Here is a 16,877-nt window from a genome sequence, read left to right as displayed (position 1 = left end):
ATAATATGAGGTGGCCTTGGGCTTAAGTGCCCTTGAACAAGGCACCTAACCCCCAACTGCTCCATGGGCACTGTAGCATGGCTACAGCTCTGGGTATGTGTGTGTGCTCATTGCTCACGTGTGTATGCATTTGTTCACTGCTTCAGATGGGTTAAATGCAGAGAGGTGGGGTAGTGTACGTGTGATAAAGTTGTTGTTCTTGATGAGCTGTATCGTAAACATGCGTCTGTCTCATCACCTGAGGTAAAAATCACTTACTTTGACTTACTGGATCCAGGTGATTCCTCTTCTGCATTGTTGGCTGATTTTTTTTTTTTTTCATGTCATGTTAATCATTTAAATGATTTAAAACTTTGTCATCTGTACAATCATTTTAAAACTGTCATCTGTACAGAGCACTTGATGATGTGACACAGGTACATTGTGGACATGTTGACAAGCATTATAAACTTTTAAACTGGGTATTCTCACACCTGCTATAGAAACCCTTTCAGGAAAAACTCCAAATGTGATATAACCTGTAACTCCTGCCACCTTTTGTTTGTTTCTTGCTCAGTTCCCCTGAAGCACATTGAGGTGGATCTGCAAGTTCAGGGGCATGTAGCGACAGTGACCTCCACCCTGCAGTATGTAAATGAGGAAGAGCAACCCCTGGAGGCTGTGTTTGTCTTCCCCATGCCTTCAGGAGCTGCTGTCTGTCAATTCAGTGCCAAGATTGCAGACCAGGAGATAGTGGCTGAGGTGCAGGAGAAACAGGAGGTGAGTAAAACGATCAACATCTGACACCTGCTGAAAGTCCTGACCTGTTCAGTGTTTAATCACAGTACACCTCTCACAACAAAGTGGAACATTTGCACACTTTGTTTCTGAACATAAAGTGAGTATCTTTGCTAAAGTTATTTAGACATGTATCTGATAAATATAGATCATTCTGTTACTATGTGGACGGCATGGTGGTGTAGTGGTTAGCACTATTGCCTCACAGCAAGAAGGTTCTGGGTTCAAGCCCAGTGGCCGATGGGGGGGCTTTTCTGTGTGGAGTTTGCATGTTCTCCCCGTGTCTGTGTGAGTTTCCTCCGGGTGCTCTGGTTTCCCCCACAGTTCAGACATGCAGTTAAGTTCACATGGGGTGGGCTTGGGCTGAAGTGCCCTTGAGCAGGGTACCTAACCCCTAACTGCTCCCCAGGCGCTGTAGTATGGCTGCCCACTGCTCTGTGTGTGTGTGTGTGTGTGTGTGTGTGTGTGTGTGTGTGTGTGTGTTCACTGCTTCAGCTAGGTTAAATGCAGAGGATGAATTTCACTGTGCTTGAGTGTGCATGTGACAAATAAAGGCAGCTTCTTCTTGATATGGAGCATAGGGTTGGGCGGTATCCAAATTTTGATACCTTTAAACTGTCTCTGTGTTTTCCCGGGGTATACGGTATTACCGAGAAAAAAATAATATTTTGTTTCGGCCTACTGTGTAACGTGCGCCTATGCCTCAAATGTACTATTTAAAAGCAGCATAGCGAATTGTGTGCATTGTGGTATGGATTAAGCAGCAAAGCGAATTTTGTGCATTGATGAATGGATTAAGAGATATTTCAAAGCATCACGCAACTCTTCCTTCATCTTGAAAATAGCATTCAACTGTCGTTTACACATGTCTGCGTTGAAACGCCATTTGCAGCACTATTTCACCTACTCCATCAAAAAAAAAGTACACGATGAGCAGGATCATACCCTTTCAAGCATGGGAAATAAAAAAAAGAAAAAGAATCAACCAACACCCAAGTCCGTTTAGACTGCGCGATAAACCATATTCTTCAGCGCAAATGAGGCGAACCTAATTCAAATGCGTGATAGCTGCACAAGGCAAAATCATATGGGCCCACGTCATGCCATGGCGGGGAAATTAATAATCAAATGGCCTTACCTTGCTTAAAACGTTGTCTTGATCACATAACTCCTTACAATTATTCCACTTAAATCCATACGGTTTAACACACCCAACAAAGACAGCAAGCGCATTGCTAATTCCCACCAGAAACCTAACAGTTTACGCTACGATGTTTTCTTCCGCTTCTTCAGTAGATGACATTTCAAACGTTTATTACCCACATCCCAAATGTCATACGTTATATTATTTTACCTTGTTGTTACTCATGTAACCTACTCAAAACACAACTCATTGGAGAGATCTCGTGGAAGTGGAGTACCCCAGGCTATGGTGTGCCTTAGGGGACATATTATTAGATTTTTCGTTTGGTTTGAAACCAAAATACTGCCACACTGCCGATGTTGTATTTTTTTTTTTTTGCCACTAACTCGTTATCTTGACTTGCCACCTTTCAACCGCGGTCTCAGTCTCTTTTTTTTTTTTTTTTTTTTTTTTTTAGATAAGACAGTATAGAGAGACAGGAAATGAGCGAGGGAGAGAGAGACGGGATCAGGAAATAACCTCGGGTCGGAATCGAACCCGGGTCCTCGGATTTATGGTACGGTGCCTTAGCCATCTGAGCCATGACACCCCCGGTCTCAGTCTCTTGCGAAGCTTTCTGTCAGACTCCAAATGTCACGCAGGGTTGCCATGGTAACGACATAAACAACCCTGCACGCGATGAGAACTTCTTTAGGAAATTGATAGAATTAGTGAAAATACGATCACACAGTTATTCGGGATGATCTTCAATTTATTATTTTATATTATGACCTCATGTACTCCATATTTATTTAGATATTATATATTTTTTTTAAATGACGGTAATGAGACCGATACCGTTGGTACTTTTGGATACCTCGGGATACCTTCTTACCGTAATACCGCCCAACCCTAATGGAGCAGTTATAATAACTGATGCTAAGCTTTCCTGAAAGTGATAAAATAATGACCTTACCTGCAGTATCCTTTAGACAATTTAACAGGAATGTCAGTGCCACCATAAACTGTTGGCTACACAAGTCATTAACTGTCTTCTGAGTTTCATTAAGTAGGCAGCATGCTTGTAAGCCTCCTTTAGCCTCTTCATCACATAGCAAGAGAATGTGACCTGAACACACGTATTTTGTGTCAGGCGCGAGAGCAGTATGACGATGCCCTGAGTTCAGGTGAACAGGCTTTTCTGCTGGAGGAGAGTGAGGAGTCTGTGGACGTGTTCAAGCTGAGTGTGGGCTCTCTACCCCCGGGACAGAGTGCCGCCATCACCTTCACTTTCATCACCGAGCTGAGTGTGCAGGCTGACCATTCACTGCAATTCTGCCTGCCAGCAGTGCTCAACCCCCGCTATACACCAGCTGGTATTAAACGCTCACGCGCGCGCACACACACAAAAACATCCACCAGCACATGCTTTACTGTCCCATACTAAAGACGCATTATTGAAGACTCTGTCACATCACAATGTGAGGAATCCTGCTGATCAATCATGCACCCAGGTAAATGCATAATCCATCAGGTAAATAAATCCTATAATTTGTTTTCTGCTTTATTTTCAGGTACAGGTGGTGGTATAGTATCAGAGATAACATCAAGTTCCACTGGCATTCCCTACTCTCTCTCTTTTACTGCACACATAAGCTCTCCAAACCCCATCACCAAAGTGGAGTCCAAATGTGCTCTCGAGCCTCTGATGTTCCTCAACACAGACCACACAAAGGCAAAGGTGTGTGTGTGTGTGTGTGTGTGTGTGTGTGTGTGTGTGTGTGTGTGTGTGTGTGAGAGAGAGAGAGAGAGAGAGAGATTAAATAGCATGTAAAGTGTCCATATGGTGCAGCAAAGTTTAGAGGTGTAATGATTAACTGAAAAAGAATGCTGATACAGTTTTTTTTTTTTTTTTTTTACTTTATTCAGTGATTTAGCATTGGGTGTATTAGGCAAACAAATACAGGCATCCATCACATTTATTTTCCATGAGTACAGCCCTGTCAATAACTGCAGGCAGCCAGTGATTTTGCGACCTATAAATGCTCCATCGCCGGCTACTAGTGGGGTTTTTTTTTTCTTTTTTCCATTCATTCCAAAAAATGAAACTTTTTCCTTGTGTTTTTATGTGACATGCTTTGTTGGTTTTTATTCACTAAGAAAAGTGATCTTTTTAGTCTGCAAGAATCCTCTTTGTGCTATGAAACCGACCACTGTTTACTAGTATTTGTATCAGTACTACACATGCAAGTTAGATTTACACTTCATAAAAGTGAAGTCTGTTGATTCATATATTTTGTTGTCAGTAAAAATCACATAGTTTGAGATCTTTGTCATTAATGAAGTACAAAGTTAATAGACAACTAAAAGGTGTAGTTTGTTAGCTTTTATTTATATTAAAAATTACAATTGAATAAAAGTTTCAGGAACATTTTTGCTTTAAGTGTTTAATAGTAGTATAAATACATAAATCATATTAAGAATAATTTACATTGACTCAAGTTTTAACTCAAGTTCCTCATTTAAAAGATTTGGTCTCTTTAGTTCTGATAGTTAAAGTTTACTAAATATTTCAATTTTATTAGATCTCTTTATTTTCTTTGTTGTTGTTCTAATCATGAAGCAGCTCTTCTTAGGGTTGCCTATTGAAGCCTCAGCCCCTGCAGAATTTTGAAGATGGTTGAAACCTTCACAATAATAATTGAATATTCAAGAATTAATCCAGGGGCCAATATGGATTATTTTGCATATATTGGCACCACCCAAGGTTTTATGCATATATTGGTACCACCCAAACAATTTTGGTATTTTTATCTTCCCTCTAGTTCACATTAAGACATGATAACCCTACCTACTGAGTAGCTTTATAGTATTTATTACTCCATAAACTTAACCAATCCCATATAATGGGTGGTTACAAACAGAAATCTCCTTGTTTGAGGTAGAAATTATTTTTCAAAACAAATGCTTGTTTAAGCATTATGTACATCATACTTGTATATAGTTTGTTTTGCTTGTTTTAAATCAGACCTGTGTGTACGTGCATTTAGGTAAGCCTTTGTGCAGGTCATATGTTTGACCGAGATGTTGAGCTGTATCTATATTATCAGAATCCCCATCAGCTCACTGCTATAGTGGAGGCTGAAGCGCCTGCGGCAAAACCAGGTACAATTTAAACTGTTTAAAGAAACAAAAACATGTTTTTCAGAATGTCACACATCCTTTTGTCAAATAAAACACTTATTTAAACAAACATTACATTAATGGCATATAACAGATGCTCTTATCCAGAGCAATGTATAGCATACCCAGAGCAGCCTGGGGAGCAGTTGGGGGTTAGGTGCCTTGCTCAAGGGCACTTCAGCCATTCCTACTGGTCCAGGGAATCAAACTGGTAGCCTTTTGGTCCTAAAGCTGCTTCTCTAACCATTAGGCTATGGCTTCCTACCAAACAAACTAATTCTGGAGCATATTTTGAAATTTTCTATTAAAGGTAGACTGTGTTTCAGATTTTTCAAGTTTAGGTCATAAAAAGAATTTTCCCTAACACCCAATTATTTTTGTTTAGTAGACTGAAAGTTACTGAATTCAAATCACAGACTTCCAGTTTTATTAAGTTTTTTTTTTTTTAAATATAGAACAATTAATGGATTTAGGGCCAAGTGGCCCTAAATTGTCTGCTATTTTTTCCTGCTTCAGCATGACCCAATTCAAAATACTACGTCATGCATCACGTGGTGGGCTTTCCCTGTTTGTGCAGGCACTGTGGGATACAAATTTGAAACAGGAGAGAAAAATGGACAGCGTGAGTGAGCGAATGAAACGTGAAAGACTGACGACAGTAACGGAAAGCGAGAAGACGTTATGTTGTGAAGGAAAGGAAACGCAGGACCAAACTAATAAATATCAGTGGTCAGCGAGCACCTCAGTGTGATCAGCTGTTCGTTTAGCAACAGAATGATGTAACTGTCAGTGCACGGTCAAGGTAAACCTGTAGATGGCAGTAATGCAATACTGTGGATGTCAGCTGCCATAAAACCCAAAAGAAGAAGATAAACCTGCACATGCACACATGGACTTCCTCTGTCTGCTTGACTGAACGAAGTGAATGATCTCATGCACATTATATGCTTGAGAATCCCCTCAAATTAAATAACTTCCCAGTCACAGAATGGCCTGTTTTTTTGTGAGATATTACAGAAATAAACATACATCACAGTGACCAAATTTCAGCGGCAACTAAATTTCACCGAGTTTATGAAATTGAAAGGCTGTCTAGCTTTAAAACAAGAACAAAAGTTTATAACATTTGTAATCTCATTTGAATTGTGCACATTTAAGAAATTGGAAATACCATTTTTTTTGTCTTCTTTTCATTACACTTCGGTTCATTTCTCTTTCTTTTAGGAACTCTCATGGGAGACCCTGTGGTCATGGTCAGTTTTTATCCAGAGTTTCCTGAGTCAGTGATGTCCTCTATGTTATCGTGTGGAGAGTTTGTATTTGTTATGGACAGATCTGGCAGTATGAGCTGCGACATGCATCATGGACCAGGTGCACAAGAACGCATTGTGTGTGCCAGGGTAAGACTCAACACTTAACTGAATTGTAACACTTTTTTTTCATATGAATTTAAGTTGAATGAAAAAAAAAATACTATGTGAATAATGTGTTTAGGACACTCTGCTCCTGCTGCTGAAGAGTCTCCCCGTGGATTGTTACTTCAACATCTATGGCTTTGGCTCTCACTATGAGTCCTTCTTTCCGTAAGTAACCCTCACCTGAGCCAGTGAATATGTAGTATTTCTGTCACCCAGCTCATTAATGAGTCACAAGCATGGATGAAATGAGATGAAACAAAACAGAGCTGGTTAGATGTGATGAGTCACAGCTTTGCTGTATTTGCTGTGTGTTTCTTTGTCTTTAGTAAAAGTGTCCAGTACAGTCAGGACACTATGGAGCAGGCTGTGAAGAAGGTAAAGGAAATGGAAGCAGACATGGGGGGCACAGAGATTCTGCAACCTCTGGAACACATTTACAAACAGCCGTGCATCCCCAACCACCCAAGACAGGTAACATGATTCTTTATGCAAAGCTGCAGTGATTTATGAATGGCAATCAGTGTCATTTTTATGTTTAGAATTCCCTGTTTAGATTTATACCTCTAGTTAAGGCCAGTAGATCACTACTATACCATACTCTCTCCAAAGTCCCATGCTTAATTATTTTAAGGGCACTCTTTCTACATTCTTAAGCTTTTTGAGGGTTATTTAAGGGTTCATTGAATAATTACGTGTTCTTAATTAAATGTTAGAAGTACTATTATGGGGTTCCTCCAGAGTGGGACAAACAAATGTTGCTAATAATGTAAGGATCAGGATTTTTTGCAAAAGACTGTTGCTCAGCTTTAGTCATTTTTTCCCCCTGGATGTTCAATTTGTGCTCTCTTTTCAGGTGTTCATATTCACAGATGGTGAAGTAGAAAACACCAAGGATGTGCTTCACTGTGTCAGGAGCAATGCTAATTTCCACAGGCATGTGCTCTTTAAAGCTTAAAACATTTGTGCTGTATACAGTTTTCTGTAAAACTGAGTATACACAATAGCTAACTGAGAGGTACAAATATTTTATTATTTTGGGAGAATTGGCATTACATTTTTAGAATTACACAAAAGAGCAACCTGGTTTAAACAGCAATTCCCTAAAGTTGACCAGATGTAAAAGAGGAAAATGTAGCATATCATGACACTGAGTTTAATCCATTCCAATTAGTCAGAAGGTGTTCATTCATTTTGTATTATGCCATAAAGTAATGCCAGACCAATCAAAGGTATGCACCAATCAGCCATAACATTAAAACTACTGATGGGTGAAGTGAATATTAATTTTCTCATTGCAGTGGCACCTATCAAGGGGTGGGGTATATTAGGCAGCAAGTGAACAGGCAGCTTTCGAAGTTGATGTGTTGGAAGCAGGAGAAATGGACAACTGCGCAACTTTGGCAAGAGCCTGACTGCCTCGGTCAGAGCATATCTAAAACGGCAGATCGTGTGGGGTGTTCCTGGTGTGCAGTGGTTAGTACCTACAAAAAGTGGTCCAAGGAAGGGCAACTGGTGAACTAGCGATGGGGTCATGGGCACCCAAGGCTCAGTGATGCATGTCAGGAGTGAAGGCTAGCCCGTCTGTTTGATCCCACAGAAGAAGTACCGTAGCAGAAATTGCTGAAAAAGTTAATGCTGCTTATGATAAAAAGGGGTCAGAACACACAGCGTTGTGTTTTGGGCTGCATAGTTGCAGATTGTTCAGCGTGCCCACTGACCTTGATCTACTGCCGAAAGCACCTACAACAAATGCATGAGCATCAGAACTGGATCATGGAGCAATGGAAGAAGGTGGCTGGTCTGATGAATTAGATTTTCTTTTATATCGTGTGGATGGCTGGGAACATGTGTGTTGCCTACCTGGGGAAGAGATGGCAAAAGGATGTACTATGGGGGAAAAAGGCAAGCCAGCGGAGGCAGTGTGATGCTCTGGGCAATGTTCTGCTGCGAAACCTTGGGTGTTTTGATGGTACAAGGGGGACCTACACAATATTAGAAAGGTAGTTTGGATGTTTGCTGATGGGTGTACAACCCCAATTTCAAAGCAGTTGGGATGCTGTGAAAAATGTGAAAAAAAACAGAATATGATTTATTTAATTTGCAAATCATGGAAAACCTATATTTCACTGAAAATGGTACAAAGACAACATATCAAATGTTGAAATGGAAGTGATTTTTTTTTTTTTAATATATGCTCATTTTTAAACTTGATGCCAGCAACATGTTTCAAAGAAGTTGGGACAGGGGTATGTTTACCAATACAGTAGTGCTTGAAAGTTTGTGAACCCTTTAGAATTTTCTATATTTCTGCATACAGTAAATAGACCTAAAACATCATCACCTTTTCACGCAAGTCCTAAAAGTAGATAAAGAGAACACAGTTAAACAAATGAGACAAAAATATTATACTTGGTAATTTATTTATTGAGGGAAATGATCCAATGTTACATATCTGTGAGTGGCAAAAGTATGTTAAACTTTGCTTTCAGTATCTGGTGTGACCCCCTTGTGCAGCAATAACTGCAACTAAAAATTTCTGGTAACTGTTGATCAGTCCTGCACACCGGCTTGGAGGAATTTTAGCCCATTCCTCCATATTGAACAGCTTCAACTCTGGGATGTTGGTGGGTTTCCTCACATGAACTGCTCACTTCAGGTCCTTCGACAACATTTTGATTGGATTAAGGTCAGGACTTTGACTTGGCCATTCCAAAACATTAACTTTATTCTTCTTTAACGATTCTTTGGTAGAACTACTTGTGTGCTTAGGGTCGTTGTCTTGCTGCATGACCCACCTTCTCTTGAGATTCAGTTGATGAACAGATGTCCTGACATTTTCCTTTAGAATTCGCTGGTATAATTCAGAATTCATTGTTCCATCAATGATGGCAAGCCGTCCTGGCCCAGATACAGCAAAACGGGTCCAAACCATGATACTACCACCACCAAGTTTCACAGACGGGATAAGGTTCTTATGCTGGAATGCAGTGTTTTCCTTTCTCCAAACATAACGCTTCTCATTTAAACCAAAAAGTTCTATTTTGGTCTCATTCCTCCACAAAACATTTTTCCAATAGCCTTCTGGCTTGTCCACATGCTCTTTAGCAAACTGCAGATGAGCACCAATGTTCTTTTTGGAGAGCGGTGGCTTTCTCCTTGCAACCCTGCCATGCGCACCATTGTTGTTCAGTGTTCTCCTGATGATGGATTCATGAACATTAACATTAGCCAATGTGAGAGAGGCCTTCAGTTGCTTAGAAGTTACCCTGGGGTCCTTTGTGACCTCGCTGACTATCACACGCCTTGTTCTTGGAGTGATCTTTGTTGGTCGACCACTCCTTGGGAGGGTAACAATGGTTTTGAATTTCCTCCGTTTGTACACGATCTGTCTTACTGTGGATTGGTGGAGTCCAAACTCTTTCGAAGTGGTTTTGTAACCTTTTCCAGCCTGATGAGCATCAACAATGCTTTTTCTGAGGTCCTCAGAAATCTCCTTTGTTCATGCCATGATACACTTCCACAAACTCACACCTGATTGTCATCCCATTAATTGAAAACACCTGACTCTAATTTCACCTTCAAATTAACTGCTAATCCTAGAGGTTCACATACTTTTGCCACTCATAGATATGTAATATTGGATCATTTTCCTCTATAAATAAATGACCAAGTCTAATCTTTTTGTCTCATTTGTTTAACTTGGTTCTCTTTATCTACTTTTAGGACTTGTGTGAAAATCTGATGATGCTTTAGGTCATATTTATGCAGAAATATAGAAAATTCTAAAGGGTTCACAAACTTTCAAGCACCACTGTATGTTACATCACCTCTACTTTTAACAAGACACTGTAAATGTGTGGGAATTGAGGAGACCAGTTGCTGTAGTTTTGAAAGAGAAATGTTGTCCCATTCTTGCCTGATATGCAATTTCAGTTACTTGACAGTTCAGCCTCTCCTTTATTGTATTTTGTGTGTCATAATACACCAAATATTTTAAATGGGAGACAGGTCTGTACTGCAGGCAGGCCAGTTTAGCACTCGGACTCTCTTACTACAGAGCCATACAGTTTTAATATGTGCAGAATGTCGTTTGGTATTGTCTTGCTGAAAGAAGGAAGACCTTCCTTGAAAAAGATTTTGTCTGGATGGCAGCATATTTCTCTGAAACGTGTATATAATTTCAGCATTTATGGTGCCTTCCCAGATGTGCAAGCTACCTACCCGTGTCATGTACACTAATGCACCCTCATACCATCACAGATGCTTTCTTTTGAACTGTGCACTGATGATAAGTTGGATGGCCCCTCTCCTCTTTAGCCTGGAGGATGTGTATTTCCATGATTTCCAAAAAGAATTTCAGATTTCGATTTATCAGACCACAGGACAATTTTCTACTTCGCCTCAGTCCATCATAAATTAGCTTGGGCCCAGAGAAGGCTGTATTGTTTCTGGATATTGTTTATATATAGTTTTACCTTGCATTTGTGGATACAGTAATGAACTGTGTTCACAGACAATGGTTTTCAGAAATGTACCTGGGCCTATGCAGCGATTTTCCACTACAGAATCCTGTCTGTTTTTAATTCACTGTTGCCTAAGGGCTTGAAGATCACATTACATTACATTAGATTAATGGCATTTAGCAGATTCTCTTCTCCAGAGTGATGTACAACATACCCAGAGCAGCCTGGGGAGCAGTTGGGGGTTAGGTGCCTTGCTCAAGGGTACTTTAGCCATTCCTGCTGGTCCAGGGAATCACACCAGCAACCACAACCATCCATTGTTGGTTTTTGGCCTTGCCGCTTGCAGACAGAGATTTCTCTGGATTCACTGAATCTTTTAATGATATGTACTGTAGATTATGTAAAATTGCAAAGAATTGCTTACCTCGCTGAGGAACATTATTCTTCAATTGTTGCTCAGTTTGTCTTTCACAGAGTGGTGAACTGCTTCCCATCTTTACTTCTTAGCGATTCAACCTCTCTGGGATGCTCTTTTTATACCCAATCATGTTACTGACTTGTTGCCAATTTACCTAATTAGGTGGTTTGTTTTTGTTTGTTTGTTTGTTTGTTTGTTTGTTTGTTTGTTTGTTTGTTTGTTTGTTTAATAAACATTACACAGTTGTTTCCAGTCTTTTGTTGCCCCGTCCTGACTTATTTTTTAAACAAGTCACCGGCACTAAATTCAAAATGAGCATATATTTAAAAAAACAAACTACAAACATCCTGTTTCAACATTTGATATGTTTGTACTATTTTCAGTGAAATATACTGTAGGGTTTCCTTGACTTGCAAGTCATAGCATTCTATTTTTATTTGCATTTTGTACAACGTCCTAACTTTTTTTGGAAATGGGATTGTATTATTGTAGTGCTGTGACAGTAGTACTTGGTCTCTGTTGTCCTCTCCCCAGTTGTATGTGCATGTCGGCATCCTCCAGTTTCATTCATTTTTGCTGCATGTGAGAGTTCAGGAGTTACCTTTTGTTGAGGAACAACTTAAGTAAAAACTCAACAGCGACTTGTATGGCAGAAGCAAATATTATTCAACCCTAACAATAAATTTATTTAAAAAGAGGAACACATTGTTTGTTTTATAACAAAGTTGTAGCAATTCCTGATGTGGGTGGAGCACAGAAGCACGGCAGGCGAGAGTTGTTGGTCACACACAAACACTTTATTTTTCTTATTTCAGCTTTTCAGCACTCATTCACTCACTCAACATGCACACATGCGTTGTGGTCGGGAGGGAGCCCCTTTTCTCTGCTCTCTCCCTCCTTTTATGCTCCGTCCCTGTAACTAACACACACACACACACACACACACACACACACACACACTGACAGCAGGTGGAATGACTTAGCCACTTACCTCCCCCAACCCCGCCCTCCATTCACAGACTGCTGCTTGGCCATGCCCCCGCTGCCACATACACCCCACCCCCCACCCTGACGGGACAGGAAGTCTGCCACCACCATCTGTGCCCCCGGCCTGTGGGTCACCTTGAACTTAAATGGCTGGAGGACGAGATAGCAACGGGTGATCCGCACATTGGCATCCTTCATGCGGTGGAGCCACTGGAGGGGCGCGTGGTCCGAACAGTGAGTGAAAGGGCACCCCAGCAGGTAGTATTGGAGGGCGAGGACCACCCACTTGATGGCAAGACACTCCTTCTCAATTGTGCTGTACTTGCTTTCATGCATCGACAGTTTCCGGCTGATGTACAGCACGGGGCGCTGCTTGCCCTCCACCTCCTGGAACAAAACGGACCCCAGTCCTCTGTCCAATGCGTCAGTCTGCAAAATAAAGGGGAGAGAGAAGTCAGGGGAGTGTAAAAGTGGCCCCCCACACAGTGCAGCTTTTACCTCAGAGAAGGCCTGTTGGCACTGCTCTGTCCACTGGACCGGATCTGGAGCCCCCTTTTTAGTGAGATCGGTTAGTGGGCTGGTGATGTCCGAATAATTGGGTAGAAACCTATGATAATAGCCAGCCAGCCCCAAGAACCGTCTCACCTCCTTTTTGGTCTTGGGCCTCGGGCAGGCCGCAATCACTGCAGTCTTGTTAATTTGGGGACGCACCCAAGTGGAACCCCAGATAACGTATTTCCACCTGCCCAATTGCACACTTTTTCAGGTTAGCTGTGAAGCCTGCTCGCCTCAGCGACTTTAGAATGGCCCTCAGGTGTTCCACGTGCCGTGGCCAATCATAGCTGTAGATTATTATATCCTCCAGATAGGCGGCTGCGTAGGCAGCAGGAGGGCAGAGGACCCTGTCCATAAGCCGCTCGAACATAGTGAGCGCCCCAAACAACCCAAAAGGGAGTGTGACAAATTGGTGCAAATCAAACGGTGTGGAAAAGGCCATTTTCTCTCTGGATAGAGGAGTCAAGGGGATCTGCCAATATCCCTTTGTTAGATCCAGTGTCAAATAAAAGCAAGCAGTGCCTAACTGATCAAGCAACTCATCAATGCGAGGCATTGGGTATGCATCAAATTTTGACACTGCGTTGACCTTTCTATAGTCCACACAGAACCGGACAGGCCTGTCAGTCTTGGAAACCAAGACCACTGGGCTGCTCCAGTCACTGTGGGACTCCTCGATTATGCCCATTTCGAGCATGGTCTTGAGTTCATCCCGAACCACCTTTTTCTTGTGTTTGGGCAAGCGGTAAGGGCGGCTATGCACTACCACCCCCGGGGACGTTTCGATGTGGTGTTCTATGAGGTGAGTATGACCAGGAAGGGATGAGAACATGTCAGAAAATTCCTTTTGCAATTTGGCCACCTCCGTGAGTTGGGCCGGCGAGAGGTGGTCTACACAAGGGACCAGAGTGGTCCGAGATGTTCTCTTTTTCACCTCTGGCCCCAGCTCTGCCTTCTCCGGGACTACCGATGCCAACGCCACGGGGACCCCCTCATTCCAGCGTTTTAAAAGGTTGAGGTGGTAGATTTGCAATTCCCCGCCCCATCCGTTCACCTCATAGTCGACGTCCCTGACTCGCCGTGTGACCTCAAAGGGTCCTTGCCACTTGGCGACTAATTTGGAGCTTGACATGGGCAATAATACGAGCACTTTGTTTCCCGGCGTGAACTCTCTAAGGCGCGTGCCCCTGTCATACAACCGGATTTGACGTTCTTGTGCCTGCCGCAAATTCTCCTGGGTTAGGTGCGTGAGGGTGTGGGGTTTTGCGCACAGGTCAAGAATGTACTAGATTTCGTTCTTGCTAGGTGAAGGTCCCTCCTCCCAATTTTCCCGTAGCACGTCCAGAATGCCATGCGGTTTACGCCCATATAATAATTCAAATGGAGAAAACTCCATGGAGGCCTGTGGGACCTATTGTACTGCGAATAACAGGGGCTTGAGCCACTTATCCCAATTACGCACATCTTCACTTATGAATTTCCAGATTATGTTCTTGAGTGTTTGGTTAAATCGCTCTATGAAGCCATCCGTTTGTGGGTGATGGACACTGGTGCGGATATATTTAATCCCTAATAACCCATACAGTTCACACAATGTGCGTGACATAAACGAAGTGCCTTCATCTGTCAGGATTTCTTTCGGAATCCCAACCCAGGAGATAAGCAGAAGAGCGCTTCCACAATACTGCGTGCTGAGATATTGCGGAGAGGCACTGCTTCCGGATATTGCGTTGCATAGTCCACCAGAACTAAAATAAAGCGATATCCCTGTGCTGTCCGATCTAATGGCCCGACGAGATCCATCCCAATTCGCTCAAACAGGGTCTCGATTAGAGGAAGAGGGCACAGCGGCGCTTTTGGAGTGGCCGCGTGATTTACTACTTGGCATTCACGGCACGCCGCACACCACCAATGGACATCCCCGCGAATCCCTGGCCAATAGAACCAGGCCATTATTCGGGCTAGTGTTTTATCTTGCCCTAAGTGTCCAGCCATGGGATTAAAGTGAGCCGCATGGAATATGAGTTCCCTCCGGCTCTTTGGGATTAACAATTGGGTTATTCGTTCACTAGTTTGAGTGTCCTGCGTCACTCGGTACAATCTATCTTTAATAATAGCAAAATAAGGGAAGGTCAGTGCTGCACGTGGCTGAAGAGTTTGACCATCGATTACTCTCACTTGGTCAAACGCATGCCGCAGAGTCTCGTCTTGCGATTGCTCTAACGGGAAATCCCCAAGGGAATCCCGGAGAGAGGGAGGAGGAGTGGGCTGCTCCTCACTCTGATGCAGTGCTGACATAGACGGCTCTGTGACAGCTTCTCCAGTCAATGCCACACCGGGATCTTCCTGTGACCTACTAGTGCAGGACCCACTATGTGTTAAATATTCCATCAGCTTTTTAAACCCTGACCAATCAGTACCCAAAATGAACGAGTGGGTGAGATGAGGACTAACCGCCGGCTTTACTCTATGCATTTGGCCCTGGAATAGAATACGGACAGACACTAAGGGATAATTGTGAACATCCCCGTGTGCACACAACACTTTCACCACTTGTGCTCTCCCCAATGCCTCACCTTGCACCAGGCGTTGGTGAATTGAGGTCTGATTACAACCGGAATCCACCAAAGCGTGATATGTATCCCCTTGAACACTTACCGGTATGTGATACTGTGGCAGTTCGTGTAAATGGGTGGAGCACAGAAGGACGGCAGGACAGAACTGAGCATACAAAACTCTCTTTATTCAGCTTTTCAGCTGTAAATACACGCACACACATTAGCTGTCTGGTTATGGAGAGAGTCCCTCTGCTCTCACTCTCTCTCCTTAAGAAGGGCGCGGTCACTGGGAAGACACACAAACATCAATTAACAACAGGTGAAATGATTCTGCCAATTAACTTCCCCGACTCCGCCCTCCTGTCATAGACCGATGCTAGACCACGCCCCCGCTGCCACAGATACGTTCTGGCCTGATCGGGGGTGGTTTCTGGCGTGTCGGGGATCTGGATTACAGCTTCCACCTCCCTTGCGGAGCGCCAACTCTGGAGATGCTCCGATTCCCCACCGCGCCAGCACACCGGCCCAGGCTTTCCCTCTGCAATGGTGTTATCGGTGTCACTCACCTGAGGAGGAGACAACACAGACACGGAAGAGGGAGATGGGAGGACACCACGGGCGTGACGGGCCGGCTGGGGAGGAGCCGGCCGCCGCCTCCGCGGCAGGGGAACAGGGTGGGGAGGGGGACAAGAGACGGGGGGAAGAGAGAGAAGAGAATCGAGGGGAGACGCCTCGTCTGCCTGCCGTTGGAGCCGCCTCCAGATGGTCCTCTGCCAACTCAATGGCTCGTTCCAGCGACGCCGGGCGATGATACCGGACCCATTCCGCCATTCCTTCCAGAAGTCGAGAGATAAACTGTTCCAGTGCCACCAGATCGACGATCTCGTTGACGTTGCAGTCTTCCACCTTCAGCCATAGCCGGCAGGCGTCCCGGAGTTGCTGGCTGAATGCAAACAGCCGGCCAACCTCCTCCAATGCCAGTGTCCGGAAGCGCTGGCGATGTTGTTCTGAGGAGCGGCCGACCCGCTGCAGGATGGCTTTCCTCAGGTCAGCATACACCAGTTGGCTGTCAGCAGGGAGCTGCTGCGCTGCAAGCTGCGCCTCGCCAGTCAGGAGTGGGAGGAGGCACGCCGCGCACTGCTTCAGCGGCCACCCCCACACCTCGGCTGCTTGCTTGAAGAGGGTGAGGAACGCTTCTGGATCATCCTGCGGGCCCATCTTCGTAGGGGTGCCGGCTGCGGTTGTCGACGCCCCTGCTGACGCGAGCAGGTGCCGGAACGCCTGGCGATCTTCCTGCTGGGCCAGCATCAAGGCTTCGAAGCGTTGCTGTTGTTCCTTTCAGAGGGCGATCAGCGCTTGATACTGGTTCTGCTGGGCAGTAGCGAGGGCAAGGAT

General features: G+C 43.8%; 1 protein-coding gene across 2 annotated transcripts in view; it reads left to right on the top strand.

The window, feature by feature from the left end:
• LOC132881687 (von Willebrand factor A domain-containing protein 5A-like) overlaps positions 1-16,877 on the top strand; it is an 86,203-nt gene that overhangs the window by 24,875 nt on the left and 44,451 nt on the right. For both annotated transcript variants that reach the window (XM_060914432.1, XM_060914431.1), the window contains exons 3-10: positions 557-759; positions 3,054-3,276; positions 3,475-3,641; positions 4,951-5,065; positions 6,308-6,483; positions 6,578-6,666; positions 6,828-6,972; positions 7,355-7,434. In XM_060914432.1, coding sequence (XP_060770415.1) covers positions 557-759; positions 3,054-3,276; positions 3,475-3,641; positions 4,951-5,065; positions 6,308-6,483; positions 6,578-6,666; positions 6,828-6,972; positions 7,355-7,434 — 1,198 coding nt within the window. The remainder of the gene's footprint in view (positions 1-556; positions 760-3,053; positions 3,277-3,474; positions 3,642-4,950; positions 5,066-6,307; positions 6,484-6,577; positions 6,667-6,827; positions 6,973-7,354; positions 7,435-16,877) is intronic.

Source organism: Neoarius graeffei, chromosome 2 (genome assembly GCF_027579695.1).
Source record: "Neoarius graeffei isolate fNeoGra1 chromosome 2, fNeoGra1.pri, whole genome shotgun sequence".
Taxonomy (NCBI): Eukaryota; Metazoa; Chordata; class Actinopteri; order Siluriformes; family Ariidae; genus Neoarius; species Neoarius graeffei.
Note: the sequence above shows the minus strand (reverse complement) of the source record. Positions and strands in the feature narration are given on the sequence as shown.